The sequence below is a fragment of the Macrobrachium nipponense genome, chromosome 41 (assembly GCF_015104395.2).
Source record: "Macrobrachium nipponense isolate FS-2020 chromosome 41, ASM1510439v2, whole genome shotgun sequence".
In the NCBI taxonomy this organism is placed as follows: Eukaryota; Metazoa; Arthropoda; class Malacostraca; order Decapoda; family Palaemonidae; genus Macrobrachium; species Macrobrachium nipponense.
The window spans coordinates 37,892,927-37,912,006 of record NC_061102.1 but is presented as its reverse complement, the minus strand read 5'-3'; the positions used below and the strand labels follow the sequence as shown (position 1 = coordinate 37,912,006).

General features: G+C 38.1%; 1 protein-coding gene across 4 annotated transcripts in view; it reads left to right on the top strand.

Annotated features, from left to right (window-relative positions):
* LOC135212697 (transcriptional adapter 3-like) overlaps positions 1-7,227 on the top strand; it is an 87,892-nt gene extending 80,665 nt beyond the window's left edge. For all 4 annotated transcript variants that reach the window (XM_064246380.1, XM_064246383.1, XM_064246382.1 and 1 more), the window contains 3 exons: positions 2,085-2,218; positions 6,308-6,469; positions 6,737-7,227. In XM_064246380.1, the coding sequence (XP_064102450.1) occupies positions 2,085-2,218; positions 6,308-6,469; positions 6,737-6,883 (443 nt within the window). In that variant the 3' untranslated portion in view covers positions 6,884-7,227. The remainder of the gene's footprint in view (positions 1-2,084; positions 2,219-6,307; positions 6,470-6,736) is intronic.
* The last annotated feature ends 11,853 nt before the right edge of the window (positions 7,228-19,080 follow it).

The window sequence follows — 19,080 nt, the reverse complement described above, 5'->3', positions numbered from 1 at the left end:
AATGCAGCCTTTTAATTCCATTTTATTTTTGAGAATGTAGCATTTGATGGTATCATAAAATAATGTATAAAGTTTATAGTTGAATTAAATTTTGATAACTTCAAAATTACACCTCACATTTAATTCTGTGTTAGACCACATTTCCACCCTTTTCAGAATGGAATAGCGAGATGAAAAATTTGGGGGTATTTGTTTACATGTAAGCAAATAATCTCAAATTATATAACTACATTATGTCAGAAAAAACTTGGACAAATCATGCAAATAGGACAGCAAGAAAATATCTAGTAATAAATTTACTGTAATTTAGATGAGAAAACAAAAGCAGTTTGAGTATAGCAAAAAAAACATTTTATAACACCTCTCCATCTTTTCTATTGAATATTTAAATTTGTGAGCAAAATATAAAAAAGAAATGTATTGAAATATAAGATTTGATTCTCTCTCCCTCTCAAATATTCGCTAATTATTTTCATTTTATTTTCCGGTCTGCTTTAACTGGAAAATAAAATGAAAATCATTAGCAAATATTTTAAATATTGTACAATATGCTCTATCATCCAAAAACACTACAGTAATATCATTTCAAATACATCTTACCTTACCCTGAGAGACCTGTTATATTCAGTCTAGGGCCCAGCCTAAAATGAGCTTAATAGATACATTACTACAGTAATACCCCGAACTTACACGAGGTTAATTTCTAGACCCCCTCACACAAGGGGAAGTTTTGCATAAGTTTGGCATGGTCTCTAAAAATGCTAATAAATGCTTCTAGAGTTTGAATACTAAATATGACCCGAATCATGTTCCCTAACTATTAAGCTAATGTTTAAATGAAATTAAAGTTACTGTAATTTCATTTAAAAGTTAGTTTAATACATAAACCGTAAACAAGAAATAAATGGTTGACATAAAAATAGTTACAGTAACTACTAAAAATTCATATTATCTAACTAGTCTGACCAAACAGCATCATCTCCAGGCCATGTGAAGTAAAACTCTGGAAGGGTATCATCTTGAAAAAGTGTGAATGGGATCACATCTTGTGAAAGTATATTCACTGTATGTGCTGTAATTATGCACATGTATCATAGTACATACACATTGCACCAGCACTTTTCTGCGAGGTTAAGAAAGTAATTTTCACAGAACGACAACTCTTAGTCATGTCTCTGATATGTTTTATTAGTACATTAACGAATTCATTTTATCAATCCAGCAAGACTGAACAATGCCATCTCATGATCATGCAGGTCTTGATGACAAACACTGCGAATTACTTACTGCCTTTGTGTAGCATATTTTCAAAAATATAAATTGTATACAAAAAATTTTCATATCGATTTTACATTTAAAAGCATGAAAACTTATACTAATTGTAGTATACGTACTAGTTTGTAATTCAGAAATTAAACAAAGTTTCTGAGGGGTTATCATCTTTGAAAAGTGCAGTAACTTTGTGAATGAATATCGCATCCTGTAAAAGCATATACACTAACTGTGGGTGCTGTAATTATCTTTGTATCATATTTATGCATGTATAAAAATAAAAATAATACATTTATAATCAAGATTTTACACACAAAAGCTTTAAAACTTATAAATTTACATAATAAACATAAACACTTTTCCCAGTTTTGCAGTGTTTCTGGACGATTAGAGGTCTAAATAAACTAATCCTAATAATAACAAGTACTGATAGTCTGGCATCAGGGTAAACATTAGCTTACCAGATACACACTCAGATTTGCATGTAAGACCCTGGTGTATATTTTGAGCTATTTTTTGAGGATAAAATGTGTTCTTTTATGTTATCAAATACAGCACCTTGTTGTTGTTATTCTGTATAGAGTTAAACTAGCACCAATATTATTAGAGTAGTAACTCATTAAATCTGTTTCTTGTGTCTTATCTTTTCATGAAAGAAAATTTATTACTTATCGAAAAGCAGCAGTTATCCTGGAGGATTAGTATTTATTCCTAGAATATGCTTGGAAGAAAATTTGCTGGTTTTTAGTGATTAAATAAACACACTATGAGTTAATGACTTTGTTTTTGTTTTCTATGCAATTCTTAACTAGGTGTTGATGGATTAGGTCATACACGCCCAGGATTAATAAAGTCCCTCAACCTTGGGAGTGCCTCAAGTTTGGAGAAAAGAATAAAGAAAGAACTGCAGGAACAAGGTGTAATGGAAATGGATTATGGAAATGAGGTAAGATAATTGTTTATGTCTTTTCTCACAGGCTGTTGTTCAACTGTATTGCAGTGTACTGAGTTTCTTAGCATTAAAGACACACTGCAATTTTGACTAACAAAATTATGAAGAAAAACATAATATAAAATATAAAGAGAAGGTCACACCACTTATGCAAGTTGATGGCTTTGGTTTGGTTGGTCCATTGAGCGGTCTCATTGTACTGAAGTACAATTGTAAAAAAAAAATCATAAATCATGTGTTTTACAAAGTAAATACTTAGTAACTTGGGCAGGAAGGAGGTTGGAAACTAGCATCCAAGACCCTCAGAGGCTCCTTGGGATCTGTTGGACAGTTGGAGATTTAAAGACAAGGAGTCATTTTAGGAAGATGTAGCCCTTGAATAGTAAAATATGTAATACATAAGAGAAGTGGAACATTATGTCCAAAGAGGAACTTTGGTAAATATGAGCCTTTACCAGTCTTCATGGCATAGTAGTGATTAACCTTGAGAATTCTACGCCTAGTACGATGCTATATAATGAGTATGAGAAAGGAACTTAGAATCTGTTAATGCTGTTACTAACCTGACCTTCTGCTACTAGCTGGTCCAAAGGTTATGAACCTAAATATCTTTGTTATGGCACCCACAAATACTTTAAAGGGTGCTGACATCCATATTTCTCTTGAGAAGCAAGAAAATTGAGAGAGCTTAGTTCTCGTAGACATGCAATTCAACTTGCGTAGCATTGCCATCTTTTACATTATGATGCTTACAATAACTTGTTTGAGCTGATAAGATGATATAATCATTATTACTTCTAGCTCATCCTGTTGAAAGGGACAATCTGGACAAACCTTTCCTGAAAGTCTTGGTTCTTTGAAGTGACAGATGATTGCCCTGACTGGGTAAAGAAGTTGATTTAATTCACTTTTGGGAAGAAACTGCAAATGACAAAAATTTATAATAAATATGTTGCCATTTATTTCATATACCTTCAGGTAAGGTCGAAAAGAAAAATTTGATTTAATGGCTTCACAAGGTTTTCCAGATCATAAGAAAGATCTCATTTAAGTTGTTTCATCATGTTTTGGAGTACATACTACCCTTTCAAAATCCTGACAAAGCCTTTTCAATTACTACTCTAAAGACCTTTGTTGAGTCCATGAGACAAAACCAACCTGTATCCCAAAAAAGCAGAGCATAGTTTTCTTTCAACATCTCAAAAGTAAAGGTTAATAAGCTAAGACTATATGAGAAGTATTGGTTGGATCAATACCTCTACTTAACCAACCTCATCAACAGGCTTTACTTCAGGTGGTAGTGATTGAGGGTTGCCATTCTGCACAGCTTTCAAAGATAGATGAAAAGCCTCTATTTATAAGGGTTTACTTGTAGTAAAGGTCCATTATATCTAGGCTCCAGTGTAGGATGCATATATACTCACTGTTAGAGGGTCCATAAACTACACCTTGTATCCAATAGTGTCATGGAGATGTTTGGAGCCTCAAACTAGTCTGTCTAAAACTTCCCTCATCAGACTTAGCACAAAGGCATTTATCTTCCAGCCAGCACGAACTGAGTGGATCGAACATTAAGTTTTTGGTTTGTATGGTGTTTTTATGTTGCATGGAACCAGTGGTTATTCAGCAATGGGACTAACGGCTTTACTGACTTCTGAACCATGTAGAGAGTGAACTTTTATCACCAGAAATACACATCTCTCACTCCTCAATAGAATGCCCGAGAATCGAACTCATGGCCACCGAGGTGGCACGCCAAGACCATACCAATCACGCTACTGAGGTACCAGAACAATATGTTAGGGTCTATTCATTGATGATGGTTGTACGTAAACAGGACATCTAGAGGGGTTTCTGACAGTTGCCAAAGAGCCTTGTATATGTCTGGATGTAAAGACCAATCTGAGAAAAGGACTACATTACTCCTGATGAGACTGTCTCAAACCACATTTGAAACAAACTGTCATGTTAACTGTACTTCTTTGGCCTCCGCTCAGCTAAAGATAGTTACTTTAGCTGACTTTTTAAGTAGTTTAACTAGACCATTGAGGTAATTTATTTACCTCTTTTAGAGCTGGCCCAAAGGATTTGTTTTTCATTCAAAGTAAAGTTTAGATTTTATCAAATTAGTACAGCTTTTTAAATATTTTATAAGTCAGATCATAGATAAAGCTGGAGATTTTGACAATTTTTTCAAAATGATATTTCCATAACATGACATTCATTCTCAATTACGTATATAATGGACATTAACAAAAAAAATTTTAACTTTAGCATTATTGTACATGAAGGATTGTATAATGTGGGCTATTCCTCACATATCTCCAGGTCAAATGGAAGTGGTCAGTTCTAAAATAAGTCAGAATTATTTTTTGTCTTTCTTTTTCATATAATGAGTTCCATATAAAAATATAGGACTTAGAGTTCTATTTTATTACCATCATGTAATTCTGTCAATTGTTAATTGCCCTGTCAATTGTTAATTGTAAGGGCAATTAGAGATGTTATCACTAATAGGAATGTTAGCATACAGCTTTGACTGTTTTATTGGCTTCATTTCCTTTAATGCCTGCCTATAAGGGCAGGAATCCAACATCTTTCCACATTTCTATATAATTTGTGAAGTGGAAATTTAATTGTTTGTGTAATGGTATTTTTTAGATAATAATTAGAAGGGCTTCTATAGCACTTCGGGAGTTACTGAAAATAATAAATTTCTTTGTACAATTAATACTGAATCCTATGGTATGACCAAAACTTTCCTGTCTTGTGCGAGATAACTGAATATAAACATATTTCTAGTTCTCTAAGTCACTTGGTACCAGCCAATCAGAGGCCACCAAGCAAATGTCTCGTAGGCATTGGGCTCGCCCAAGAGTCTACTTAGTGAACCGACTCTAGTATCCCAGCTGTGCCCACTTGTGTGGCTCCTAAAATCAACTCTACCTCAAGTCTGGTCTTGTGTTTTGCTGGTATTGGAATTCTTGTTTAGACTTGTTCTTGTAGGAGGAAGTAGACCCAATTGAGGAATGCCATAAGCCTCAGCAAATTACAGCAAATGCTACAATGTTAGAATTGTAGAAATGCTCTCCTATTTAAGCCAGGGATTGACAGCTAACTAGTGATAGTGACTGGTTTAGGCTCCTAAATTTTGGTATACCTGTACTGCCTCAGTTGAGCTCTGATAATGGTTTTCTTTTCACTACAGATGTTCTAAAGACTTCATTACACAGTATCATTCTGTTCTTGGGTACAGCACAACAGTTCATTGAAATACATAACTTGAAATTTCTCTTTAGAAAGGTTTTCATTAGACCAATTTGTTTTTGATGTGGTGCCACAGATGCAGTGTTGTAATTATTGGACAGCTTGAAAACATTCATCTTCCAACCTCTTGATATGCTTCAGCAGGGCCTGGTGAAGTTCTGGCGTCCAGATGACATTCATTACTATTCCTCTTAGGCTTCATAAGGAGTGGTTATAAATTTCCTGGATCTTATTGTAGATACTTCCAGAATCCACCCCACTTTAGGGAGCTTATGAAACAACCCCATTTTTACTGGTTCCATAATTACCTTGAGTCTGTGTACCTTCATGCTTGGAGGTTGCCTAGCATCTACTCTAGGAGAGGGGCTTTGACAGATTTGCATCAGCTGCAGTTGAATCCTTGTAGGGCCTTGACCACTTGGTCAAATAAATTATGGTTTCTGCATTCATTGCTATTATTCCTGACCGTTTTAGTCCTTCATTATTATGAGATATAAGGTCTAATCAGCAATGAAGAATTACAGGGTAGCCTTTTGTCTCCATTCAGCAGGAACTGGACTTGGATGGTGATCACAATGTGCTGAACCTCCATCATTTTGGCCAGTCTGTTCCAAAATCCTTGGTTAAACCTCCTAGCTGTACCAAATACCAGACCTCTTAATGAGTCTTTCTATCAAGTTTCTTTTATTTTATTAAACTTTATTTAACAATGTACCTTTAATCAGTCATTATTTTTTTTAAATTCAGCTTTTTTTGTTGGTTTTAGTGCCAGTCATAATAAAGGTTCTTTCTTTTGGTAATCTGTTTACTCCACAGGATGATGATGATGAGATTTTGTCAGAACTGAGACGCTGCCAGGCAGAACTCCGTGCAGTGTCATCTCATAATGTAACACAGCTTAGTCGACTGCTGACTTTGGCCAGGGAGTCCTTGGTTCGACATGACCTGAAAAAGAAACTCAGAGATGCAGAACAGAAGGTTACTTGTACTCCCTTTTTTCTTCATAAAGCTTGTAAAGAAATACATACACATTTTTAAAGTATATTTTTATCTGTATCACATTATACAGTACCGTTTCTGTCAGTTTTTGTTCCCTAAATTTAATTTTACATATTTTTAAGTAATTATATGAAGGATTAAATTTTTTATTCTAAAAAACATTTTGAAGCAAGTTCAAACTGATGAGAATTTTATTGCTAAAACTGATGAGAATTTTATTGCTAAAACTTTTTTTTTCATCTTCAGGTACTGGAGGCTTACCGTGTTATTGCAGCTGCACGTCAAAAAAAGAAGACCCCCTCCAAAAAGGATAAAGACATTGCATGGAAAGCTATAAAGGACCGTGAAGTAATTGTACGTCAACTAGACCTTGCATCTAATAACAATTGCTAATATAGTTTAAAAAGATTTTAGTTAGAAGTAAAAGTAAACAATACATTTTTTAAGTATTTAATGTTACAAGTAGATTCATGTTCTTCATTCAAGTATTTCTTAAAATGCAAAAAGTTATATATACTTTATTTTATGCGTACATTAACCCCATATCTTTCATTCAGTTGTGAAAAGTTTGGTTGCATTGTGCCTCCAATCTTTGTAAATTTAAAACAAATTTATTATATACAATGTAAATTTCATTGTTTTTAGCAGCAGCTTTTGTCTGTATCAATTCTTATTGTCCTGTGTATCAGTGTGTAAAGTACTGTAATACTAATAAAAACAATGAGCTTCCATAATAATTATTATTTATCTCTAGCTCAAATTCATCCTTTTCTCAAGTGAAATGTTCAAGTGCAATGTTCCAGTAGAGTAAACTAAGATCTGAGCATTGACATTGGTTGGACAGTTATTCAGTATCAAAACGACATAATGTCCCTTGACTAGAATATCTCTCTCTCTATATACAGTGGTCCCCCGTATTCGCGGGGGATGCGTACCAGACCCCCCATGAATAGTTAGAACCCGTGAATGTTTGGAACCCATATAAAAATGCTAAAAACAGCCTATTTTGTTAGTTAAAACTCAAGAAAAACCTCTAAAAATTTTCATAATTGGTTTTTTTAATAGTTTTACCACAAAATGTGCATTTTATGATGAAATTGATTAAAAAAAAACCATGAATTTGTGGATATTTCTCATAAAAAAATACAGCGAATGCGCAAAATTTCCGCGAATAATGCAGGGAAACGTTCCCAAGAGAAATCCGCGAATGTGTGTCCGCGAGTCTGGAGAACGCAAATACGGGGGCCCACTGTATTACTGGTTTGAGAGGACTGGCATTCAGATATGAAGTTTGTATTCCTATTCAATTAATCCAATAGCAAAGAGACTTCAAGACTTTTAGAATAGGAATGATTATCCCTATACATTGGGAAAGGACTTGGGCAAGAGAGGTTGGCTGAAGCTGCCCCTCGGACAAGTGATCTCACAAGGTTGGCCGAAGCTGCCCCTTGGACAAGTGATCTCACAAGGTTGGCCGAAGCTGCCCCTCAGACACAATCACACAAGGTTGGCCAAAGCTGCCCCTTGGACAAGTGATCACGTAAGGTTGGCCGAAGCTGCCCCTCAGACACGCAATCACACAAGGTTGGCTGTAGTTGCCCCCTGGACAAGTGATCACGTAAGGTTGGCCGAAGCTGCCCCTCAGACACGCAATCACACAAGGTTGGCCAAAGCTGCCCCTTGTACAAGTGATCACGCAATGTTGGCCGAAGCTGCCCTCAGACACGCAATCACACAAGGTTGGCCGTAGTTGCCCCTTGGACAAGTGATCACGCAAGGTTGGCCGAAGCTGCCCCTCAGACACACAATCACACAAGGTTGGCTGAAGCTGCCCCCTGGACAAGTGATCACGCAAGGTTGGCCGAAGCTGCCCCTCAGACACGCAATTACACAAGGTTGGCCGTAGTTGCCCCTTGGACAAGTGATCACGCAAGGTTGGCCGAAGCTGCCCCTCAGACACGCAATCACACAAGGTTGGCCGTAGTTGCCCCATGGACAAGTGATAATGCAAGGTTGGCCGAAGCTGCCCCTCAGACACGCAATCACACAAAGTTGGCTGTAGTGCTTGGACAACCAAAGCTGATCACGCAAGTTGGCCGAGCTGCCCCTCAGACATGCAAAATCACACAAGGTTGGCCGTTTTTTTAGTTGCCCCCTGACAAGCTGATCACGTAAGGTTGGCCGAAGCTGCCCCTCAGACACCACAATCACACAAGGTTGGCCGTAGTTGCCCCACCTGAAAGTTGATCACGCAAGGTTGGCCGAGCTGCCCCTCAAGACATGCAATCACAAGTGGCCGTAAGGTTGCCTGGCAACAAGTTATCACGGCAAGGTTGCCGAAACTGCCCCTCAGACACACAAATGACACAAGGGTGGCCGTTAAGGGCTTGGCACGGGAACAAGGTTCCCCGATCAGAAGGAATGAGCCGGAAGGTTCCTGCCCCCTCCAGGACACGCAATTCACACAAGTTGGCCGAGGCCCCTGCTGGGACAAGAATTAAGCGAAGGCGGAAATTGGCCGAAGCTGACCCTCAGACATGCAACCACACAAGGTTGGCCGTAGTTCCCCCTGGACAAGTGATCACGCAAGGTTGGCCGAAGTGGCCACTCAGAGAACAATAACACAAGGTTGGCCGTTAGTTGCCCCCTGCGAACAAGTGGATCAAGTAAGGTTGGTCCGAAGCTGCCCCTCAGACAGCGAATAGTCAATCACACAGGTTGGCCAAACGGCCCCTTGGACCAAAGTGATCAACGCAAGGTTGGCCGGAAGCTGGCCCCTCAACACGCCAAATCAACACCAAGTTTTGGCCGAAGCTGCCCCCTGGACAAGTTGGATCACGCAGGTTGGCCGAAGCTGCCCCCTCCAGACGCCCCCAATCACAACAAGGTTTCCCCACAAGGTTGGCCGTAGTTGCCACCCTGGACAAGTGATCACGTAAGGTTGGCCTAACTGCCCTCACCACCAATTCACACAAGGTTTTGGCCGAAGCTGCCCCCTGGACAATGCTCACGCAAGGTTGACCGAAGCTGCCCCTCAGACACGCATCACACAAGGTTTGGCAAAGCGGCCCCTTGACAAGTGATCACGCAGGTTGGCCGAAGCTGCCCCTCAGACACTCAATCACAAGGTTGGCCAAAGCGCGGCCCCCTGGACAAGTGATCACGCAAGGTTGGCCGAAGCTGCCCCTCAGACACACAATCACACAAGGTTGGCCGTAGTTGCCCCCTGGACAAGTGATCACGCAAGGTTGGCCGAAGCTGCCCCTCACACAATCACACAGTTGGCCGAGCGTACAAGTATCACGTAAGGTTGGCCGAGCTGCCCCTGCAACAAGTTGCCGAACTGCCCCTGGACAAGTGTCACAAGGTTGGCCGAAGCTGCCCCTCAGACACGCAATCACACAAGGTTGGCCAAAGCGGCCCCTTGGACAAGTGATCACGCAAGGTTGGCCGAAGCTGCCCCTCAGACACGCAATCACACAAGGTTGGCCGAAGCTGCCCCCTGGACAAGTGATCACGCAAGGTTGGCCGAAGCTGCCCCTCAGACACGCAATCACACAAGGTTGGCCGTAGTTGCCCCTTGGACAAGTGATCACGCAAGGTTGGCCGAAGCTGCCCCTCAGACACGCAATCACACAAGGTTGGCAGTAATTGCCCCTTGGACAAGTGATCACGCAAGGTTGGCCGAAGCTGCCCTCAGACACGCAATCACACAAGGTTGGCCGAAGCTGCTCCCTGGACAAGCGATCATGTAAGGTTGGCCGAAGCTGCCCCTCAGACACGCAATCACACAAGGTTGGCCGTAGTTGCCCCCTTGACAAGTGATCACGTAAGGTTGGCCGAAGCTGCCCCTCAGACACGCAATCACACAAGGTTGGCCAAAGCTGCCCTCAGACACATGATCAAACGAGGTTCGCCGAAACTGTCACTGCCCCTCAGACAAGCAATCGCACGACATTGGCCGAAGCTGCCCCTTTGACACAATGTTGGGAATGGTCTCGATCATACAAGATTGGCTGAAACTGCCCCTCCTACACGATGTGAAGTTTCCATCATATGAAGTTGGCTGAAGCTGGCCCTCGGACACATTGTTGGGAATGGTCTCGATCATACAAGGTTGGCCGAAGCTGCTCCTCAGACACGATGTTTGGAACGGTCTCGATCATATGAGGTTGGCTGAAGCTGCTTCTCAGGCATGATGTTCATCTTATAAAGACAACACTTTGAATGCCTGCTCTCAAGGAATTCTGGAACTTGGTGAAGAAACCCGAATTGTTGAGACTAGAACTATCCTGATTCCGTAAGAGATTATAATACCAAGGTTAAGTAAGAACTACTAGATATTTACAAATGGGACTTTCCCATGTGTAAAAACCAAGGATTTATATATAAGTGTAGGAATAACCAAAGTTGAGTAGGAACAAAAGAAGCTAAAGTTCCTATCCTACCTGTATAATGTTGAAGTATCCAAAGATGAACATGATCGTGAAAGGATGTCACTCATTTGATGACCGTCATAAGGGTCTGTGAAAACAACCCAATTCATTTTGTGTAACAAGTCATTCACTTGTCCGCAAGGAAATTTAACAAATTTTCAGGTTTTTGTTTGGGCTGTCTCTAAAATTATAATTAATTTTCCTTTTTTCCATGAAGGAACACTGTGCATTACTAATTACTAATTAAGTTTTTCTTAAAAATATATGTACAGTGGACCCCCCAATATTCGTGGGGGATGAGTACCAGACCTCCCCGCGAATAGTTAAAACCTTTGAATACTTAAAACCCCCTCTAAAATACTTATAACTACCTGAAAGTTCAAATACCAAAGGTATAAATGTTTATCTTAAATAACATCCTACTTCAAATATACCTTAAATTACCATCTTATTACAGTAGTACCTCGAGATACAAAATTAATCCATTCCGAGGCGCCTTTCGTATCATGAGGTTTTCGTATCTTGGACCACATTTTACATGTAAAATGGCTAATCCGTTCCAAGCCCTCCAAAAACACCCCAGTAAATTTCATAATAAAGGTAAATTGACCTATAAACAATGAAATACTACAACAATTTGGACCATTCAATACATAACTTAATAATAAAAATGCAAAACCTGTAAATAAAGTGTATATTAGTGTACAAGAAATATTATTACTGTAACGTAAAATGTGGAAGCTTACCTTTCGAGTGAGGCTATCTCCGAAAGTGGCGGCAGAGGAGGAGGAGTACAAACCGCAGATACGTACACTTAACTTTACGAAACACATAAAAAAATGTCAGAAAAACAAACTAAACTTTACAAAACACATTAAGAAAACTGTAACACTTAACTTTACAAAAAACTTAAAATAAAATTTATTGTCTTTGTTTATTTTTACATTTCTTTTTACTTTTTTATTCTTTACGTAATTTCAATTTCTTCACCACCGAATGGATGCCAGTCCGTTTACGGAACTTTTCGAACCACCCATGTGAAGCCTTGAACCCTGGGGTTGCCGTTGATGTCCCCTCTCCACCGTCGTCTTCGGCTTGGGCAATCAAATCGCCGAAAATAGCGCTGGCCTTCTGGCAGATTGCCGTCTCGGTTATCGTATCGCCATCGATTTCTTTGTCCTCAATCCATACAAGAAGCAGCCTTTCCATTTCATTATGCACATGGCTCCTCTTGTTGGACAAAATAGTCACGCCCTTGGAAGGTGTAGCTGCTTTGATGGCTTCCTTCTGCTTAAGGATGGTGCCTATTGTCGACGGATTTCGGCCGTATTCCTTAGCGATCACACTCAACCGCAAGCCAGCTTCATACTTTTTTATTATCTCCATTTTGGTCTCCATAGAAAGCATTCTCTTCTTTCTGTGAACTTCAGCAACTTTCTTGGGACCCATGACTATATGTACTGTACGTAATTAAGTTAAGTATGTAGTACATATACTAATTAGGTTCTCACAACACGATAAAGTAGCACAACGAAATCACTAACAAATTTACCATACTAAACGAAATCGTTGGACCGAACGAATGCCGCATGCGTACGATAAAGATTCTGGTATGAGGTGGCCAGGGTAGGGACGCCACCACGTACGTACGTATAAGATGCATGATGGGAGGGATGCTGTCCAATAGGAGAGAAGGATCTCATGGCTTGGCTAGCATCAGGAACCAATGGGAGAGCAGGAGGATGGTGGCTAGTCTACTAGAACTAAGATGGCGGCGCGAGTTTCAAAATTGTTATCGGGCGAATCTCGGACTTTCAGAAACCTTTTGTATCTTGAAAACTATTCGTGTGTAGAGCAGTAAAATTTTTCGTGTCAGCTTTCGTATCTCGAGTTTTTCGTAAGTTGAGCCTCTCGTATCTCGAGGTACCACTGCACTGTATTAATCTTTGAGCATTGAATCAGCAACATCATATGTCTGACCAACAAGCGTGAAGTTATGAATTATATCCAAGACATAGAGAATAATAATGAGAGAGAGAGAATAACTCCTTACGATGCCTTCCCCTCCACCAATATGTATTCAAACTGTCATTTACTCCCCATCCTCCTTTCTCGAAGTGGATAAAAAAACTGGGAAATCCTATTTCTTTTATTAAAATTAAAAAAATAGTTATTAGATTAATAATTAATTTATCATACTTACTACAAAACAAACATACATACGTAAGAGAAATTTTATTGTTATTGTTTAACTCAAACTTGAGAATTAGTACCGTAAATTATTTTGTTTATCATAAAAGGTATTAGTACACTTAAAATATACAGTATATACACTTCCAGCCAAAACAGAGGGAGAGAGGTACTACTGACATATGTATCTTGTGGGGCAAAAGAAAGTGAGTTATCCTTAATCAAAAGATTTAAATGGAAAGATTATTGCATTTCTTTAAAATACTATCACATATGAATTTTGTAATTAGTTATATTATTATTATTTGAAAATATTTATAAACATATACATACGTACATGTATCATAAAAATTCTCTCATCTCAGTAAAGAGACTGAGAGAAAATTACATGAAAATTAGTCGGCAGCATAACAACACCCTCCCCATCTTTTCACATTACTTGAAATATTTGACAGCTCTGGACCTCAGCTTAGTACCTGGATCTGAAAAGAAAGATGCAGGGTAGAATGGATTTTCCTTCATTCTTACATAATTTTTTTATTTAAAAGTTTTTTTTTAATGTTTACATCAATTCTATTGATATTTGAAAATCAATAAATCATTTATTTATCATACAAAACACACATCTCTGTAAGAGAGAGAGAATTATTATTATTTTATTATTTGATATAATTTAATCTTATTAAACTTAATACAGTATTCATCAATATTAATATTTGAAAATTAGCAAGTCAGTTTTGTATCATAGAAATGTCTTTAGTCATGAAAATAGCATCAAAATACACTAATTAATGAATATTTATTGTCGGAAAAATCAGCAAATAGGTGAATTTTCCGCGAATAATGGGTAGATATGGTCCAAAGAAAAATCCGCGAGTAGGTGAGTCTATGAATCTCGAGAGCGCGAATGCAGGGGTTTGACTGTATACTGAGAGAGAGAGAGAGAGAGAGAGAGAGAGAGAGAGAGAGAGAGAGAGAGAGAGAGAGAGAACGGTGGCCCAAGAATTTTTTAGTAAATTTCTGGGAAAAGGTAAGGACTAACGATGTTTGTATGATAAATAAAGGAGTTAGCTGATAGTAATAAGTACTAATTTCATTAGCTAAGATTAAATAATTATATACTGCTGTAAGTAAAATGTTTATGCATTTCTATAGTAAACAATGAAATTTTAAAGAAACAAAATTTCATGCCCAATCTTCACTGAAAGTTGCGAAGTGAGGGAGGGAGGGTGAACCTGCCAAATATGTCAAATACCTTGTGGTCAGATATTACACAGCAACATGGATGCAACTCTACTGCAAATAATATTGGAGCAAAAAAGTATTTTAATAAAAAATACTGGCCATGAAAGAACACATTTTACTGTTGTTTTCATGCCGATAAAAGAAATATGTATATCTCGTATTATTATGAAATAGGCTGAAAATAATGAAAGGAATCAGTTTACACAAAAACAACATGCTTTTGTATCCGACACCATCTATTAACAAAAAATAGCAATCGAGTTCACAACAACACATACATATTTAAGTCATATTTCAACTTGAAAAGCACTTCATATAATGAAAAATAACCTTGCCCCATATAAATGGAGTTTCTAGATCTATTTACGTTAAATAGAAGCAAGAAAATCACTCTGAACTGAGTTAAATAGGGCAAAATAAACCTGCCTCTGCTCCCAGCTGTGAGACTACATACAGTAGTATTGGATACAGTGAAGTAAAGCATAACTTTTTATAAGAGACAAGGAAAAGATGCATATTCATTAAGTTTGCATTTTATTATTTATTGTCTCTTGGCACTTAGGCAAAGTACTGATAACCAGACAACAGCACCATCTATTAAAAAAAATAACTAAGTCTAGTTCACGTATTTATGTAAATTTTCATCTTAAAAACACTTATGACAAAAAACAACCTTGTCACATATGAATCGAGTTTCTAGAGATTAATTTACACTAAATAGAAGCAAGAAAATCACTCCAAATTGAGTTAAATACGGCAAAATAATCTCACCTCTGCCCTCAGCTGATTTTTCCAAACCAAAACGTGATCAGTTTGCTTGTATATTTTATGATGCAATAGATAAGACTACATACAGTATTATTGGATACAGCGAAGTAAAACATAACTTTTTAAAAGAGCCAAGGAAAAGATGCATATTCATTATGTTTTTATTTTCTGAGGCAGTCTCGGCACTTAGCCTACGCCACCGATAACCCGACAATGGTACTATAAACCCTACAGAGGGTAAAACCCAGTTATGAATATATTGAACAAGCGCCGTAAAACCGAAATGCTGCTAAATAACACCAACGCTATCCGGGGGCCGCCTGTATATTCAAGAAAGGTTGTATAGGTTTGCTTCCAAATTCAAATTAGTCCATTTTTGTTAGTTTCCTGTGAGAACTATTTTTTCTAATACCCTATGAACAGAGCCTGCACTCCCAAATTAATTATGACTTGGTGATTGTAAGTTCACGCTTCACACTGAATTTGATCTGGAAAATACATTTTCAAGTCAAGGACCAAAACTCCATAAGGTCTTACCTGCATAAAAGGGCTTGCCATGAGGTAGGAGATACATCAGTTTTCAACGAAAATGCTTTTTGTCGAAGAATAGCCGGGGGATCTCCGTGAGTTCAAAACTCCCGGGAATTCATTTTAACTCAATAGATTGTTCATTCATTAGATTTAATATTGCAGTTTGATAATTCTTGAGGATGAGGGAAGCATTCCCTATAGGTGATGAGCCTGCTGCGAGGGAAATCGTGATGTGAAGCGACGCTTTCTTGCGCTTGAGTTTCCACGCATGCGACGTGATGTCCTTTTTGTTAACTTTATATGCATTGCAAAATAAAGACCTTATTTCTTTGATTCTGACTTGATTAGTAATACTTGCAAGACAATGTGCAGTTAGCAAATAAATTATATGTTCAAAGGATTTATATTTATCTAAATGACAAAAATTTAAGTAAATTATTTAAAATTTCTCATATTCCTGCCCTTGTAGGCATTGTAGGTAATGAACATGCTGACAATGAAGTAAGCGGTGTCATTACTAACGATGACTTTGTATTCCACCAAATTCCCACTACCAATATGAAATGGACTAATTGCTCATATATAAAAAATAAATGGCAAGCACATTAGTCTTCTCCCCTTCTGGCCAAATATAAAATGTACAGGAAGATCAGACAACGTATTTAACATTGCCCATCTGGATTCCAACAAAACTGTAGGGGACAAATTGAATTATGTCATCTGAGAATCGGCCATACTTGATTGACCCACAGTTTCCCTTCAGAGAGGGGATCTGCACCAGTCTGTATACAGTGTGACTCTCCTCTTACATTGCCATAAGTATGCTGCAGCACAGTAAAGACATGGGCAGGGATATAGCAGAACTGCTTGGTAACCTCTATAATGAATTTAATATTGACGTGAAGTACGTATATAAACTTTTTCAGTTGTGTGAATAAGCATGTTTGTGCGTTTTATTTTTTAATTTTTTACACAAGTTATGTGCATATCCTAAATGCAAAGTTACCTTTTTACAAGGAATATCAGTTTTTGCCAAATATCAATTGTTACCATTAGTTTTAAAATTATTTTATTTATTTCATTTATAAATTCATTGGCATACCTATTCACCTCAAACCAAATCTTATTTATAAAGCTGGCGGTTTGAATATTATGTATGTATGTGTACATTCCACACTGAACAAGTGAGTTGCGTGCTCAACTACCAATCTGGTAGCCCGAGTTTGCTCCAGGATGGTGGCAGTGCAGAATCAGACGAATTTATTTCTGGTGATTATAAATTCACTTCTCGATATAATGTAGTTCAGATCGCACATAAGCTGTAGGTCCCGTTGCTAAGTAACCAATTAGTTCCTTGCCACGTAAAAAAAATCTAATCCTTTGGCCAGCCAGATATCCAGCCAAGCTAACTTCTTTATTGTCAGTTGTATAGAAAAAAGAAGGCATTATTCTGATAGAACGTTTCACGAGGATTCCAAATATCCTCTCACTTTTCTTCTACGATGAAACATATGACAATAATATTAGGGGATGGCTTAAACCAGGTGTCATTTTGATCTGAATATCCGGCCATGCTAACTTCTTTAATATTTATTTGTAATGACGAAAGAAAACATTATTCTGATAGAACTTTTCACGGATGCCAAAGGGGCTCTTAATTCTCTTCTACGATAAAAAATAACTATGATATTACAGTTCAAACAGTGCCAGCCTACGGTTACCTGCAGCACCGCCAGGCTTCGTCGGCCAGTTCATTATAACGCTGCATAATCCCTCAAATTTCAGTACTTGGCTTCAAGCCTAAATTTCATATTCCATTCCATTCCATTGCTGGCCAAGAATGAGGACCTTTTTACAAGTAAAATCCCATTTTCTGATAAAGGAACTCGATACTACATATAAAATATTATGCCTGGTTCAAGCACTTAAGGTTTACCTAGATGTCACAGCAAATATTCCAGATGGTCCTATTTTTCCTACACCTTAGCACAAATAAACTACTCTTTCTAAATGGGCTGAGAATTATTTTAGTAGTCCTCTTTTAGAAGGCAAACCCTCACTCCTTTCCTAAGTCGCATGACATCCAAAGTTCTTTATTGCCAGACCTGAGTGGGTATCCAGAATAACGAAACTGTTGATAACCTGTGAATTTACCTTGAATAAAAAATTCCTGAAACACACTTGCCATGAAAGTAGTGGTCATGCTGAAATATTGCTGGGGATAGCACAATAATCCCGCAGCCAAACCCAACATAATGATGTAAACCACCTTTGAACCACAAGAATAATACATAATAGTGAATTTATTCCTATATGCAACAATCATACAATCTACCCACCTGCTCACATTCCTAGGTCCCAGTATAATCCTGCTTAAGGCTATAAACAATACCACAACAAGACTTACAACCCACAAATTCCCATAAGAAAGAGAGCTCTCATAGCTAACACACACCAAATCATGCCTCGCTGGTTCACCCTCACTCTGTTTGTTTACATTTCCACCCCACGCTGCCGCCATCTTGTTTTCTATCACATCGCTTCCTATGACGTCACAACACAACACATCACAATTTTAACACACTCCTAAGACGTCTCATAAAATGAAACATGTTTCTTATACATTAAATAAAGCCCACATTTCACCAATACAGAAAATAAAAAACAAAACAACACTGATTCAAATTATATGTCATCAAATGGTTCATGTGTTATTCCCTGTTCTTTATTGCCAAACCTTCAGGACATCTGGAACAAAGAAAATAATCTGTGACTATATCTTAAACCAAAAATTAATCTGGGTTGTTGGGATTTATTTATTTATTAGGTACTAAACCATTTCCTCACCAGTTAATTTCTTTTGTAAGCTCCTTTGAGGGCAAAGTCGCTACACAATAAAAAAAATGATATTGTTATGTTACAATAAACTTTCATACATACTTACCTGGCAGATATATACATAGCTAAGACTCCGTCGTCCCCGACAGAAATTCAAATTTCGCGCCACTCGCTACAGGTAGGTCAGGTGATCTACCGGCCTGCCCTGGGCGGCAGGACTAGGAACCATCCCCGTTTTCTATCATATTTTCTCTCTTCCACCTGTCTCCTGCGGGGAGGCTGGGTGGGCCTTTAATTGTATATATCTGCCAGGTAAGTATGTATGAAACTTTATTGTAACATAACAATATCATTTTCATACAATCAACTTACCTGTCAGATATATACATAGCTGATTGGCACCCTTCGGTGGAGGGTAAGAGACAGCTACTATATGGAATAGACAGGTAAACAACATATGTTGTAGGTATAAATAAAACCTTGGTTCCTACCTGATAGGTGGTAGACTTCGTGGGTGTTTGCCCAGTAGTCTGCATCACCTCAAGAAACTTTAGCGAGATATGTGATCTATGGCCAAGAGTT